This window comes from Schistocerca nitens, chromosome 2 (genome assembly GCF_023898315.1).
Source record: "Schistocerca nitens isolate TAMUIC-IGC-003100 chromosome 2, iqSchNite1.1, whole genome shotgun sequence".
NCBI lineage: Eukaryota > Metazoa > Arthropoda > Insecta > Orthoptera > Acrididae > Schistocerca > Schistocerca nitens.
The window spans coordinates 762402684-762419539 of record NC_064615.1 but is presented as its reverse complement, the minus strand read 5'-3'; the positions used below and the strand labels follow the sequence as shown (position 1 = coordinate 762419539).

The 16856-nt window shown below is 42.5% G+C and overlaps 1 protein-coding gene across 2 annotated transcripts in view; it reads right to left on the bottom strand.

The window, feature by feature from the left end:
- The window catches only part of LOC126236994 (general transcription factor 3C polypeptide 1), a 351606-nt gene that overhangs the window by 255575 nt on the left and 79175 nt on the right, over window positions 1-16856 (bottom strand). For both annotated transcript variants that reach the window (XM_049946720.1, XM_049946718.1), the window contains exons 5-6: window positions 14269-14515; window positions 4137-4376 (exon numbers count right to left, since the gene is read on the bottom strand). In XM_049946720.1, the coding sequence (XP_049802677.1) occupies window positions 4137-4376; window positions 14269-14515 (487 nt within the window). The remainder of the gene's footprint in view (window positions 1-4136; window positions 4377-14268; window positions 14516-16856) is intronic.

Sequence of the window (16856 nt, the reverse complement as noted above, 5' to 3'; positions counted from 1 at the left end):
GGCTTATTTTCACCTGGTTTGCTAACGATTTGTAACTTTCAGAGAAGTGTCATTAGCAGCGAATTTTGAGTAAAGGCTACACATTTCTCTTGTTACCATGTTAGAATTTGCTTCTTTTGCCAAAACACAGTGGAGTTTACACATGACACTTCAATAACATGTTGTGCAGATGCAAGTGCGAGACAATTCTCAAACAGTGGATTATTAAGTTTATTAAGCATGTAACTGAAGAAAAGTAAGGCCAGTAGCTTGTGAAAAAGCACATCCTCAGTACAAAAATAAATGTATAATGTCTTTGCTTATGTTGTTCCAAACCCCATAGCATTTCTCATTTCACCAGCTGTAGATGGCCCTCAAAAATTACATACTTTCATCGAAAAAGTTATAGTTAGTGGAATAACATGGTAGATAATGAAATTTTGCATAATAACCATATGACATAATACTCTCCTCTTTCAGTGCTATCATTTGCCAAAATCTCATTTCGACATCTCAATCAATTTATGAAACATGGGGAATGTTGTGGACATTTCACTCTGACTTTATTGTTGGCACACTTGGTTGCAAATAAATATGCTACATCAGATCAATTTTCTCGAGATTGGTGACAGATAGAAACCTCCATCCAAGTCCACAGAAAAATTCAGTATGCTAGCTAAATTTCATACACAGCAAAATAATATATAATATGCACCAAATGCAAAATCATAGCAACCCCTATTGTTGCAAACTTTTTCGAATTTGGCACTGTGTCTTACTTCTATGCAAATATCACTGATGGGCATGTCATCATGAAGCTGATATATAATGATATAAGTAATGCAGAAATGAAATTTTTTACTGAATAGTTTCCATAAAATTGTTTGAGAAAGAATGCAGAATGTGTGCCTCAATTCTGTCATTGCAGACTGGCTGAAAGGAGGGAAACACTGTTGGCCTCCCCTTCTGAAAAAATGAACAAACTCGCCCAGTGCTTTGGACAAAAATTGGTCACTGCTTCGGCCAGTGTATTCCGGATGGACTCTACTGAGATGTCTCTAGTGTGTTGGAAGTACGGCATAGTGGAAGATATATGACCCCAGCTTTTTTTATATGGTGCACTTTAGTGAGTGGTCGAAGTCTGATGAGAACAGTGAATCCTTATAGATATTCTTGCCTGGTAAAACAGAAAATTTAGAGTAGTTTAACTGAACAGAGTTGACGTAAGAGAGAGAGAGAGAGAGAGAGAGAGAGAGAGAGAGAGAGAGAGAGTGTGTGTGTGTGTGTGTGTGTGCGTGCGTGCGTGCGTGCGTGCGCGCGCGCGCGCGCGTGCACAGAGAATACTTAAAAAGACAGACTTTTAAAGCAAAACATCTAATATGTACTGCAGTATTTTGTATTGTATGTCATTTTGAAAGGTTTGAAAGTTTTGTACCTACTTGTACAGTATGCTTATGTTCTTCATTAAAGTTGAAATTACAGTTTTAGGATCACAGCACATTAATATACAGTATAGGCCTACTGTACTTCACTATTAGTTGCATAACACAAAAATTCACATGCAATGGAAAGAAACAAGCACTCAAATGAACTGTTGTTGGCAGTGTAGCTTTGTTTGGAATGGTGAGTCAGTGGGTTGGGAACCAACTCCTGGCCAGGCATTCATCTCTTGGCGCTAACTGCAGCCCAGCACATTCTTGCCTTGTATTGTTTCCATGAGTAAAGACTTTTTGGAGCCATATGAGGAAGTGCTAATGTTATTGAAAGAGTACAAAAACTTGTTTGAAATGATAGAAATTAAGTACACGATGCCTAAGCAAAGATTGCACCTGGGTCATGAAATACAGCGGACCACATTATTGAACACTGTGTGAGACAAGTAGTTATTCTGGAACTTGGCGCAAGTGGAAGATTATGAAGTAGTAATAGGTTTTCACAATCAGGATTTCTGTCAGTCACAGAGAACTAATACAAATTTATTAGGAATGAAGGCCTCATGAGAGTACTGGCAAAATATGACAAGACAATATAAATACTGTAAAGTTAAAAATAAACTGTTCCATTATTCCTCATTCATATTTTTTCTGCTGTTTACACATAGTTCTTATTATTCTTCATAACTGACTGTAAAGGGTGTGTTTGGTAACATTTAGGTCAAAAACATGATAGTTTCACACTGGGACACACTTTGCTTGGTCAAACTCTAGAGGAGAAGTTTGGTGATAGAATAGCACTAGAAATAAACTCCTACTGGAGTACAAAAAGGTGAATACTCCTGTTTAAAAGGTCTGACTAAAAATTTGGTTGTCAGCCACCTCATTCTACCTTCCTCATCATCTTTAAAATTTTCCCCATAAACTTTGGTATGCAAACATATTCGCAGTCAAAACATGCAGCTCACCTCTCACTCCCACAAGCTCCCATAACGGTAATTCACTCACACCCACTAGTCCATCACTGTAAGCCGCTCATATCCATCCAATCCCACTTATCCATTCTAGTCACTTATTCAGTCCAACTCATTGTAATTACCTCTTTGTGTCTCTGTAACTCTCACTGTCTCACAGCCACAGTTTCCTTCATTCTGTCCTACCAGCATCTCTCACTGTCACTGTATCTGTCTTGCTCTCTCTCACTGCTACTACCTCATTCATTCCTCCCAGCTGTTGCAATCTCTTCTCACTGTCACTATCTCTATCTTCCTCATTGTCACTGACTCTGTCTCTCATTATCACTGGCTCTCACCCACTTCCACTTCATCCTTCTCTATATTCCTGTCCCACTGACAGTGTCTCCTTCACTCTCTTCCTTGCAATGTTCTGTCACTCTTGAACTATTTTCCACTACCTCTGTGTCTCTCTCTTTCTCTCACACTGCCACTGTCTCCATCACACTTCCTATATTACAACAGAAGTCTGCCGTCATCCAGTATTTATTACTTTTCTGCCTCTTTCCCACTGTTACGTCTCCTCCTCTCTAAGCATAAAAAAGTATTACTATGTGTATAAGCCAAAATTTTTGGGAAAATTTTTAAAGATGCTGATAAATGTAGAATGTCATGTACATTACTTTTCAGTCAGAGTCTTTTAAACAGGAGCATATTTGCCTTTTTTGTGGTCTGACAGGAGCATTTTTGAGTTGGTTCTCTTCTTTTCCATCCCACAGCAGGTCACTTCAGTCTTACGAAAAGAAATTCTTGGGTGAGTAAAATTTTGATAGTTTACTTATGCGAAACTGAAATAACACAAAACTATTTTTACACCTCAGGCTGGATTTTCATTTCACACAAATTTTGCATGTGCTTCAGTACTACAACATGGGGTTAACGGAACCATTCTGATGATCACATAAACACTTTACAACATATTTATCCAAGCTAAATCACTTTGAAACTACATTTTCACCTCCAACCAGATTTTACCTTTATGTTTTATGAGTATACCCGTAAGTAGGGCAATTTTGAACCTCTGTATCTTGGAAAATGGATAATAATATCAAGAAAATTTTCAAGACTGTTTGAGATCAGCATCTTAGGAATACATCATGACAATTTCAGCCATTTGTTGTAAATAGTCATCTTGGAATCTGCAGTTTGGTTTTGGTAAAAAAACACCTTTTTTGTGTTTTCTGACGAACTGCCCAGGAACTAACGGTGCCTCAAGAAGCCTCTTAAGGTTCACCATAGACCACATAAAATGCAAAAAAATTCAAACAGTTTGCGCCATTTGTCTAAGCAGGAGGAAGTGTGTAATATTCATACTTTGACCCTGTACTGTAGGATAGTGACACAAGATAACACTTCTTTTGAGGATACAATTGGTCCCTAGCCTGTTTCTATTTGGTGGTGCCATCATCATCATCATCATCATCATCATCATCATCATCATCTCATCATCATTATTATTATTATGACATCACTACATCTATTTTTACTCTTCACTATGTCATGGACACTCTAAAATATTAAATATTTTAAAATTATGCAACTGGACAATATTTAGAATAAAACCATACATTCACAAAGATGTTCTTCAATAATGTAACAATATATTTACTACGAGTAAAACCACTTTCAAACAAAATTCACCAAAACACACACTGGAAAATCTTTTGGTGTTAGTTTCAGATTAAAAATTCACATAGCACACTACACTTACCTGGTCTGTTCTCACAAATTTCTGAAAATCAAAGGTCTTAAATAACTTTTTCAGAGAATTAGACAGTCGTAATTCTTGTCTTATTTCATCATATTCAGCAATATAATTTGTCCGGGTCTTTAAAATTTCAATTACTTTCTCTGTTAAGTACAAAGCTTTTGGTTTGCGCTCCACATAGAACCGGGGCAAGTGTAATAAGCTTCCTGAACAATTCTGTGCTCCTGTCTTCAAGTGATGAACCTGAAATTCATTGGATGTGATCAGCATAATATGTAATTTATAGATAACTGAATGAATCTTATTTTCCCCTACATATACCATGTCTTTATTTGTGTATAATACATGATTTGACATGTCAGGAATATGCAGCAATATTAATTATTTGGTTTGCCTCCTCAGGTGAAAGAATACAGGAACAGTGGATTGAAGGAATTCATGCTAAGGCTTTATAACAGGAACACACTCAGCTACTTCTGTGTCCACACTTTACCTAACAATTTTGTCTACATGAACAATAACGATGCACAATGCTTTCCCAATGGACAAGTTCCAGAATTGTTCTCGGGTGAGAAGTCAAATGTCATGGTGAACTTCCCACAATATTTCCTTGGTGCAACTGATTGACACCTTCAGGTGTGAGAAACACATTGCTGAGCTATGACTAAAGCCTCTTGCTTCAACCACTCTAAGTAGGAAATGTGCAGGGGTGAAGGTGCCAAATGCAATGCCCAACAGTGAAGATTTCCTGATAGATAACAGGAAGGACCACTACTCCACCTGTCAGTCAATGAAACAAGGTTGGTTGGCTTAAAAGAGAGGTGGAGGGGTGGGGGTGGGGGTGGAGGGGGGGGGGGGAGGAGGTTGAGGAACCAAACTGCTAGGCCATCGATCCCTCATTCCGATTAAAATAATTCCTCAAGGGTGGGAGTAAAATAATCGAGACATACAAAACACAGCTGGAAGAAAGGAGAAAAACCACAAGAATGACAGAAGGGCAACAAACACTAAAATGGACAAAATCGGACAAGAAAACCACAGAGAGACGTAAGAAACATGTAGAATAGATCAAAACAAGAGAGCATATTACCATGGCTGGCTGACCACGAGAATAAAAAGGAGAAGCCAGCCACTCTGCAACACATTAAAACCTCCAACCTAAAAGCACTAGGGTGAGAACATAGAGGGACAAAGGACATGTGCTAAAACTTAAATCAAATGATAAAACCCAACCTCACGAATAAAACGTAAAACTGCTGTTGAGGCACAGTCACCCAACACCAAAGGTAGGGTACTGGGAAGGTTAAAAGTCCACTGCAGAGCAGCTAAAAGTAGGCAGTTCAGCAACAGGTGGACAAACATCATTTGTGAGCCACAGCAACACCGAGGTGGGTCCTCGCAACAGAGGAGGTAACCATGCATTAGCCACGTATGGCCCGTGTGGAGCCGGCAGAGGACAACTGATTTCCTGCGAGAGGACTGCATGAAAGACTTCCACATATTCGTAGTATCCTTAATGGCATGCAGTTTGTTGTGTGAGCTGTTATGCCATTCCATCTCCCAAAGCCGAAAAACCCTGCAGCATAAGACAAAATGCTGCTCAGTTTCAGAGATGCCCAACTCCAGAATTGGTTTCTGTGTTGCCTGTTTGGCCAGCGTGTCGGCAAGTTCGTTGCCTGGGATTCTGACATGTCCTGGGGTCCACACAAACACCAGTGAATGACGAGACCGTTCCAGGGCATAGATGGACTCCTGAATGGACGCTAGCAAAGGATGGCGAGGGTAGCAATGGTCGACAGCTTGTAGGCTGCTCAAGGAGTCAGTACACAGGAGAACTGACTCGCCATGGCATGAGCCGATGTGCTCAAGAGCACGAGACATGACCGCCAGCTCTGCAGTGAAAACACTGCAGCCATCTGGCAAGGAGTGCTTTTCAATAGGCCCTCCATGAACATACGCAAAGCCTACGTGAGCATCGGCCATTGAGCCATCGGTGTAAACCACTTCATGGCCCCAGCACATGTCGAGAATTGAGAGGAAGTGATAGCAGAGAGCTGCAGGATTAACGGAGTCCTTAGGGCCATGTGAAAGGTCCAGAAGAATCTGCGGCCTAGGTGTACACCATGGAGGTGTACGTGAATGGTCCTCGATGAGAGGTGGTTAACGGGAAGGACTCCAGTTCAGACAGAAGGGAGTGAATGTGAAACGCAATCGTAAGCCCTGACCTGGGCTGCCAATGCAGGAGATGAAGTGCTGTGGTTGGGAAAAGGAGACAGTAATTCAGATGCACAGGTGAACTACGAACATGTGCAACCTAACTGGCAAGCAGTTGTGCATGCCTAACCTTCAATGGTGGGACTCCGGCCTCCACCCAGACACTGGTCACCATACTCCTTCTAAAAGCTCCCTTCGCTAGGCGAACACCACAGTGGTGCACTGGGTTGAGTAAATGCAACGCTGAGGGCACCGTCGAACCATAAACCAGACTCCCATACTCAAGGTGGGATTGAACAAGGGCTCTGTAGAGCTGCAGCAGTGTAGAGCCATCTGCACCCCAGTTGGTGTTGCTTAGGCAGCGGAGGGCATTGAGGTGCTGCCAGTACTTCCGCTTACCTGAGGCATCGAAAACCAGCCCTAAGAATTGATATATGTCCCCACCACAGAAAGTGGATGATCATTAAGGTAAAGTTCTGGTTCTGGATGAACAGTGCGACACCGACAGAAATGCATGACACACAACTTCGCGGCTGAAAACTTGAAGCTGTGGACTAGAGCCCATGACTGTGCCTTGTGAACGGCTACCTGTAGGCGCCACTCAGCAACAACAGTACTGCACGAGCAGTATGAAATGCAGAAGTCATCTGTGTACAGAGAAGGTGAGACTGACGGCCCTACAGCTGCAGCTAGACCATTAATACCCACTAAAAATAAAGACGCATTCAATACGAAGCACTGTGGAATGCCATTCTCCTGAAGAAGGGGGTAACAATGGGAGGTACCGACTTGGACATGGAAAGTACGGAGCGATAGGAAGTTTTGGATAAAAATCGGGAGCAGCCCCCGGAGACCCCACTCATACAATGTGGCAAAGATATGATGTCACCAGGTTGTGTTGTATGCTTTACGTAAGTCAAAAAAGATGGCAACCAGGTGTTGGTGTCTGGAAAAGGCTGTTCAGATGGCAGACTCGAGGGACACAAGATTATCAGTGGAGAGCGACACTGACAGAAACCACCCTGACATGGAGCCAGTAGGCCATGTGACACCAGGATCCAACCGAACTGCCAACACACCGTACGTTCCAGCAGCTTACAAAGAAAGCTGGTGAGGCTGATGGGTTGGTAGCTACCCACATCAAGCGGTTTTTGACCAGATTTGAGCACCGGAATGATGGTGCTCTCTTGCCATTCCGATGGCAAAACGCCATCGCACCGGATCTGGTTGAAGATGACAAGGAGATGTCGCTTGTAGTCAGACGATAGATGTTTAATCATCTGACTGTGGATCAGATCCGGCCCAGGAACTGTCTTGGGGCAATGTGCAGGGGCACTGAGGAGCTCCCACTCTGTAAATGGGGTGTTATAGGATTCACTGTGAAGTGTATTGAATGAGAGGACTTCCCTTTCTATCCGCAGTTTGATGGTGCAAAAGGCAGGGGGGTAGTTCTCCGACGCAGATGCTTGAGCATAGTGCTCAGCAAAGTGCTTGGCAATTGCGTTTGCTTCAGTAGATAACACACCGTTCATGTTAATGCCAGGGATACCCGTTGGGGTCTGGTACCCAAAAAGACGTCTGATCTTCGTCCCAATATGGGAAGATGGCATATGGCACCCAATGGTCAACACGAACCTCTCTGTCATTTTATAAGCTGGTGAACGTGGGCACGGAGCCACTTAAAGGCTATTAGGTGCTCCAGGGAAGGGTGCCACTTATGCTGCTGTAGAGCTCGCTGACGCTCTTTAATTGCCTCAGCGACTTCCGGCGACCACCAAGGGAATGTCTTTTGTTGGTGGCACCCTAAAGAATGAGGGATTGTGTTTTCCATTACAGAAACGATCGTTGCAGTGACCTGCTCAATGACAACATCAATGGCACCACGTGGGGGAGATTCAGCGGTGACAGCAGAGGTGAAGGCTTCTCAGCCTGCCTTGTTTGAAGCCCGTCTGGGTAGGCATCCATGGGCATGACATCGGGGCAGTGACAGGAAGATGGGGAAGTGGTCACTACCACACAGGTCATCATGTGCTCTCCAGTGGATAGATGGGAGAAGTCCTGGGCTGCAAATTGATACATCAATGGCCGAGTAACTACCATGAGCCACACTGAAATGTGTGGCGGCCCCAGTATATAAGTGGTAGATGTTGCGTTGGGACAGTAAATTTTCGACATCTCTGCCACGGCCAGTAAGCATGGAGCTACCCCACAAGGGGTTATGGGCTTCAAAATCTCCCAAAAGTAGGAAAGGTTTAGGGAGTTGATCGATCAGTGCAGCCAATATGTTCAGGGATATTGCACCATCTGGAGGGAGATATACGTCACAGACAGTTATTTCCTGCGTCGTCCGTATCCTGACAGTCACAGCTTCAACAGGATTTTGAAGGGGCACAGGTTGGCTACATGCTGAGTTCAGGACATAAACGCAAACACCACCTTACACTCTATTATATTCACTACAGTTCTTGTAATATCCCCAGTTGCCATGAAGGGCAGGGGTCCGCAATTACTGGGAACCAGGTTTCCTGGAAGGCAATGCAGAAAGCGGGTGTAAAGCTTAACAGTTGCCGTAGCTCAGCCAGGTGGTGGAAAAAACCACTGCAATTCCACTGGAGGATGACGTGATCGTGGGACTGGGAAGGTGTGAAACACTCAATGAGGCAGTCTACGCCTCAGGTTCACCTGCTGCCACCGACTTATTTCCTGAACAGGCTATATCTATTGTGTTTGAGGGTCTGGTGGGATCTAGGTCCTCAGTGAATGCCACAATCTTCACCTCATCCTCAGACGCAGAGCTTGTAGGCAGCAGTGGTGTGGGTGCCACCTCAATTCCTTTGGGCTTGGGGGTCTTCTTTATGGATTTCTCTTGCTGATCCTTGGGTTTCTCTAGCTGGGAGGGCTTCACTGATTCAGCATCTGGGGTTGAGGATGATCGTGAAGCCCTACGACCAGTTGCTTTTGGGCACTTCAGCCACTGGTGGGTGTCATCTTTCCCACTAGCAGAAACCTGGGAAGGGAGTGACCCAAGGGACCTCTTCCTAGTGAGAGGAGCCGAAGAAGACTCATGCTTCTCCAGCTGAGAACTGGGGACTGGTGTCCCTGATGGGTTGGGGGGACAGTGCTCCCAAGGTAGGTGGTGCAGGAGCAACAGAGCATGAAGTGCCCCCCACCATCAAGGGGGCAGGTGTGGTCTTCCAGCTCTGAGAGCCGACTGGAGCTTGTAGAACTGATGGGGCTACAATTGTTCTCACAGCAGCGGCACAAGAGGTGGTCATAGTCACAGGATGTAGGTGCTCAAATTTCCTCTTGGCCTTAGTGTAGATCAGTTGATTCAGGGTCTTGTATTCCACGATTTTCCTTTCCCACTGTAAAATCCTGCAGTCTGGTGAGCAAGGGGAATGATGTTTTCAGCAGTTGACGCAGATGGTAGGTGGGGCACATGGAGTATTGGGATGGGATGGACGTCCACAATCTTGAGATGTGGTGCTGGAAGTACAGTGGGAAAACATATGGCCGAACTTACAGTACTTAAAGCATCGTATTGGGGGAGAGATATATGGTTTGACATCAAAGCGGCAGACCAGTACATTGACCTACTCGGATAATGTATCACCCTCGAAGATGAAGGCACCGGTGGCAACCTGATTATCCCTTGGACCCCGATAGATGTGCTGGATGAAATGAACTCCTCGGTGTTCTAAGTTGGTGCACAGCTCATCGTCAGACTTTGAAAGAATGTCCCAGTGGAATATAATACTCTGGACCATATTTAAGTTCTTATGAGGCATGATGGTAACGGAAACATCCCCCAGCTTGTCACAAGCGAGTAATGCCCGTGACTGGGCAAAGGATACCGTATTTATCAAGACTCACCCTGACCGCATTTTGGACAAGCCCTCCATCTCACCAAACTTGTCCTCTAAATGCTCTACAAAAAACTGAGGCTTCATTGAGGCAAAGGAGTCCCCATCAGCTCTCATACATATGAGGTACTGGGGTGAATAAGGTTCACTGCCATCCTTAGCTTGGTATTCCTCCCACGGTATGGCCAGGGAGGGGAACGATTTAGGGTCATACTTCCTTGCATTTTACTGAGACTTGGAATGCTTAGAGACTGCTGGCGTTTGATCACCAGCAAGTGATGACATGGTACGCTTCATCATGCATCATCCACCCTGATGCCACCCACTCCAACCAGGGGACCTCCCCACGGGCACCACCCAGCCGTAACAAAGGCCACCTGGCAGGATGGCCATTTCCGGGAGTCCCGATGCATCAGGGTGACGGGTACCTACTCCTTGGCATACGTGGAGAGTTAACGATGCAGGCATAAGCAGAGTGATCCCTGTGTAGTCAGGGGGCTACAACCAACAGGGTACATGGCGGCACCACCACAATGGACTGGCTATCGTGCTGGATATGAGGTGCAAAGAATTCCATAGTCATCGTCAGCGCAGAAAATGACACTGCATAGTGGGTGGAGGAAAACGCACCCAGGAAGGTGTCCTCACTCAAGAGATGGAGGATGAGTGGGACTGCATTGCCACAATGAGAAAGTGGGATAAAGATCTCAATGTGCGATGGACACGATGCACTATGTAAGGCGCCCTTCCCCAACTGGCTTGCTCTTCAGGAAAATTTTGAAAAATGGAGGTCAAACCCTACAGGGGACCACCACATAAAGGCTGAAAGGTGTGAGACCCCTTTTAGTCACCTCTTACGACAGGCAGGAACATCTCGGGCCTATTCTAACCCTCGGGCCCACAGGGGAGAATGAAACAAGGGCAACCGCACACTCGCAAAAGCTGTCATTTACACTGTGCGCTGTCATTGACACCCACCGCATCCTCTGTCAGAAGCTGCAAGCAGACATACATGTCTGCACTGATGTGTGACCATTATTGCCATTTCCATCTGAATATATTCATCACCACCAAAGCATCATCCCTTGTATGATCAATAGTTCCTCTCTATGGTTGCTGGACCTTGATGTTGCCAGCACTGGATTCCATGATGTTGCCAGCACTGGATTCCATGATGTGCTAAGTTTAAATCCTCTTTCTTTGTTAATCTGATTTGTGAAGCTGTGAATTTCCATTGCTTTTTTAAGTTACCCCAATATGAAGATGTTGGTGAGAGAATTTTGATATTTTTGCAGTCCATATTGTGCCCCGTACTGAGAAAATACTCAGTCACTGCAGATTTCTCTGGATGGTCTGGAGATGTGTGTCATTCATTGATGCATCAGTTTTCCATGGTGCAACAAGTTTTATCCACTGTACGACTTCCGATGCATCAGTCTTCCATGGTGCAACAAGTTTTGTCCACTGTATGACTTCCCGTAGCTACAAACCTTTATGTTTTTTCAGCAATGTACATATTTTCAAAGGACTCTGGTGATGTATGGCAAGATGACCATACCTATTTGTTCTTCATTTTCTTCCAGCTCCTCATATTTGAGAAGCTTAGGGGTAACTTAAAAAAGCATGTGCTGGATGTAGAGCACAGCATATCTTCCACTTGGAATACCTGTTTTGCAGGAATATGGTACACAGATGGCACAGCTGTCTGAATCCAATATGGCTTGTGCTCTGTGGACCAATGTCCTAAGCACATCACTAGCGAAGGATGGTGACAACTGATGGGGTGTAAGTACAAGTCCGTGTGTATGTTTATGGTACACAATGAGACCCAAATGTATCATCCTCTTTTCTTCACACTAGAAGGTTCAGGACAGGTAGCTCACAGTTTTTCTCTATCTCCACTGTAAGCTTGGTGTTAGAATCAAGATAATATAGATGTTGTAGAAATACATCCAGTAATGAAGTCTTGTGGGGCCAGATAATAAAGGTGTCATTCATGTATTGCCAAAATCATATAGGTTTAAACTCTGAAGACTGGAGTGCTCTCTTCTTGAAATTGTCCATAAAAATACTAGTCACAATGGATGACAAGGGACTAACCAATGTGACACCACCAGTCCATTTGAAGTATTGGTGAATGAATAAAAATTAGGCTGAGGTGAGCACACACTTAAACAAAACAACAAGTTCCCATTCCAGTTTCTCACGAATGAGCAACAGTACTCCCTTCTTTGACAGTTGGGTGAAACCATATCAAAACTCATGAGCATATCTGATGGTATAACTTGTAAATTCCTGACCTGACAAATGAAGTCTTCTATTTTGTGTATGTGGTTCTCATATTTTCCTACCAAACAGATCAGTTATGCAGCCAGTTGTTTTATCAAGTTGTATGTTGACACCTCAGTATTACCAACAACTGGTCAAAGTGACATGCTATCCTCATGACATTTAGTCAATCGGTATAGCCTTGTAGGAATAGGTGCCTGAGTACAAAGTCTTTCAGCCACAACATTGGAGATTCTGCTGTACTTGAGGAGCTTTTAAAGTTCTTTATTGGGGTATCCTTCTATAGTATGTGACATGCAAAGTCGAACAGCTGGTTCATCTTGCTTACATACAACGGTCTGGAGAGGAAGACAGTTATGTGACATTTATTCACTTCCAAGACCACAATATCATGGTCCTCACATAAGGATCGAGGCACTGATGTCTCTGAAGCTGAGATATTGTTCTTGGACACTGCTGCCTGTGTCAGAGCCCATAATATCTCCCACCTGATTGGACTTGCTGTCAGTGTGCATTCTTTAACTGCTTTCTGACATGGTTGTTGGTGGTGGCTGTTCACAAAAACTGAAATCATGGGTTATGATGTTGGCTTGGAAGTTACTACTACCAACTACTCCAACCAATATAGTAACAGGCATTTTTGCAAAAATTTGCAGACTTCAGAGAAGACCAACTAAAAGTCAGTGAAACAAAAGTCAACAAAATTCTATTTGTCTGAACAAAACTAATGGAAGTGAAGCATGGTTCTTGCTGTAGTGCACTTTAGCACCTGTTCATGTACTGGTACTATGCTCCATTGAGCGAGAAAGTATCTCTGACAGCTGGCAGTGCTGCTGTTAGCTTCAAACCATGGAATGCAAAAGGCTGGTGAGTGAGTGAGTGGGAATAAGTGGGAGGGAGGGAAGGAGGGTAGGGGAGGAGGGAGGGAGGGTTGTGGAGGGGTATTTATATTGATTTTGCAGTGAATGGTACATTTGCTGCTTGTCAATATCCATGACATGTTCTGGCTTTCTTCAAATTGATACTGAACCTGAAACATCTTTGTGTGGCACGGCAGGATGTGAGTTCATATTTTACTTTTCTCCCCTCGAGAGATACAAATATAAACAGAATTGCATTACGTTTGGTTGTCACAGACACACAAAGCATTTACGTCAAGCCTACTTTTGTTGTCAAATGGACTGTAGGTATGTAACCATACAATCCAGAGACAGTCACCATTGCTTAAAAGTTAGCATGCATATGTAGCTTATGGAATGTTGTGAAAGTGCAAGCATCCTCTGTGATAATTATTGAAGTTTCTAGTGAGACTGTCCGCCTCCGTAGTGCAGCGGTAGCATTACCACCTACCACGCAAGGGGCCCAGGTTCGATTCCCAGCAGGGGACTGGGTGTTGTGTGTCCTTCATCAACACTTTCATAATCATTGACACACAAGTCGCCAAAGTGGCATCAACTAAAAATACTTGCAATACGGCGGCTGATCCCTGAAGGGGATATTCCAGCCAATAAATGTCATGCAATCATTTCATTTCTCGTGAGACTTAACAAAACTTCCTTGAAGTCAACATAATGTATTTGTCATGAGTCAAGTGCATTATCATGGAATGTATCACACATTCTACTATACAATTATCATTCCGCAGATGCATGTGTCATCAGAACTAATCAAGACACATTAAACTTAATCATTATTTCTCAATTTTGTTAAGAAACAGTACTAAGATCTGTAATATGTTGCAAATATATAGTTTGAAGATCTTAATTTACCTGCTTTGTTATAAAATTGTTAGCAGCAAGGAACTTCCTATGGTAGAATAGTGATTTTGGATCTTCTCCTACTACTTGTAAACTAATCTTCCCTTGGGTTATTTCACCATGATAGCGTGACCTCCCAATTCTCTCAAGAAGACAATAATGCATGAGACTGAGTTCCACTCCAGGATCCGTTTCATCTCCCATCAGAGCAGCATTCCGAGCAGATTGGCTCCCAACAACCACAAATTTTCTGCCATACCTACAAATATTTTCTCAATTTAATAAAATTCAATATTTATAAAAAAAAAGATATAAAATTTAAAAAACCAAAAAGAGAGAAATGATAATGATAGCACATCAGCTGTGGACAAAATCAGATATAACTGTGAATACAATAGAAGGCTTGACAACTCTGCTGGATAAAAGACAAGACAAGACACAGTGACAAGACTCAAGCAGTTTGTAAAATGGGTTACAACTTTGATGTGAAACAATAACAAACATTCATCCACCAAAATAATCAGGACCATATGACTTGGATTAGATTATATAGAGGTAAGAATAATATGATGTAGCTATAAAGAAGTAAAATCAAGCTGGGAGCAAAGCATACGTTGAAGCAGGATAGAGTCTACTTGCTTTGGAACACCATCAAAATTTTCACAGTATTTCATAGTTTAAACCAAATGCTATGTACTTCCACATAGCGTGTCTGACTTCTATTCTGAGGACCCAAACAAGATAAACTAAGTTTTACATGTCAACTGAGAAGCTGCTGGAGTGCACAAAGCAGTGGCTCCATCAAAGTAAACTGTTTCATGTGTCAGTCAGAACATGTGGCGTGCAGAAAAAGGAAGGTTACAGTTTAGCAGCCATCTCAACACACACCATTAAGAGGTGATGCATTAACTGAATGGAAGTTATAATTATCCCCACAGAACCTTTGATGCAATCTGGTTTTGGTAGGAGACTGAAACCAGTCACATTCTCATATAGGGCCCACTTACCTTAATATTAATCAACAAGAAAACTGTAAGAATATTCACAGCACAAACTTTCCAAGTATTTTCCTTTTGGTTAACCCTACACTATGAGAATTTTGTGATACCAAAATCAAAAGGAAGTAATACACATAAACTGTATTTTAAATTGTGACATGTAAGTAAATACTGAGTCAAGTTCCAAAAAACTGGTTTAGAGATAATCAACAATATATGTATAGCACTTACACAAAAGCAGTATAAAAGTTGGGGATTGCTAGATGAACACAAAAACTCTACAGGTTTCTTGCCATGTTTGTATTTTATTAACAAAATCATACAAAATATGAAGAAAGTAAAACATTCTGTATGCAATGGCTTCAACATAATAATGATACAAGTGCCATCATGCCCATTTTTATTCATTTCATGAGGTTCTGGTAAAACCACTTATTCTCTTCGTTTACAAATGGAATCATTTTAGCTAAATCTCTTCTCTTTTCTTCAGACAACCTAGACTCACAGTGTAGTGATTACAGCTGCAATTGTTGAAGTTCAGAAGGCTTCATGTTTCCCTTCAAGATGTTATGTTCTTTGAATCCTTCAATTGCATTAAGTGTTGAGGGAACTAGCAATCCCCTAGCCATTCAGCAGTCAGTCTGGTACTATACTTTTGAAATATGTGCACAAGTGAAGGCAGCAGCAAAGTCATAAAATCTGTTTCTTGCATAAAAGTTACTGTGAATGGTGTTGTGCGTAGTTTCAGTGATGAAGCGAACTATATCTTTTAGAACTTCCCAAGCAGTTAGCCTGTTTAGTTTCTCAATGTGAGCAAAATCATGATTGCAAGACATAAAACAGTGTCCTTTCATCAGAAACCTGCACTCTGTTTCTGTAAAGTAACATTTTGCTGTTACGTAAACCCACAGAAACGTCGTCACCTTATTTTTGTTCTGCGCACAGCAGCTTTTGGTCCACATTATCAGTTTCTTTTCACAGGTAATTCAATGTAAAGACTTTGTGCACAAAGGAAGCAATTTCATTCCCTCCCATGCCACACATGCAGAAACTTGCGACCAGTTTGATTATCACCAACATGAATGCAAAAGTTATCATTTGGGAGCTGCATTAAATAGTACACTTCACAGCACCTTAACAATGAAAGAGAAATAACTTTTTGTAAATACATTGCAGCAGTACATACTTCCATGGACTCCACAGTTTTCTCTTCTTTTTGGTGAGGAGTTCTAGCTGCACTTTACTGTCTTTATACATTATTTATTATGTATGTGGAATAGTTACTCCAGCAATGTCCTACAGTTGCAAACAAATCACAGAGCTACTTCAATTGTCAGCAATCCACAAAAGTGCATGCCAAGACACTAGCAAAGAACAGAAAAGTGGCGCATGACTCACTTTCTGAACACTGATGTTGGTGTTAGACATGAGTGCCATTTTTGGACAGCTGTAAACACTGTTTCCCTCTGTTCTGGTACTCGTATCAGAATATATGTTATTGGCCATCGTGTTTACAAAAGAATTTCACCAGTACTCAAAATTTTCATTTTTTGGCATCTGACTAATTATTTACTTACACACCACAATTACAGTGTATAACAT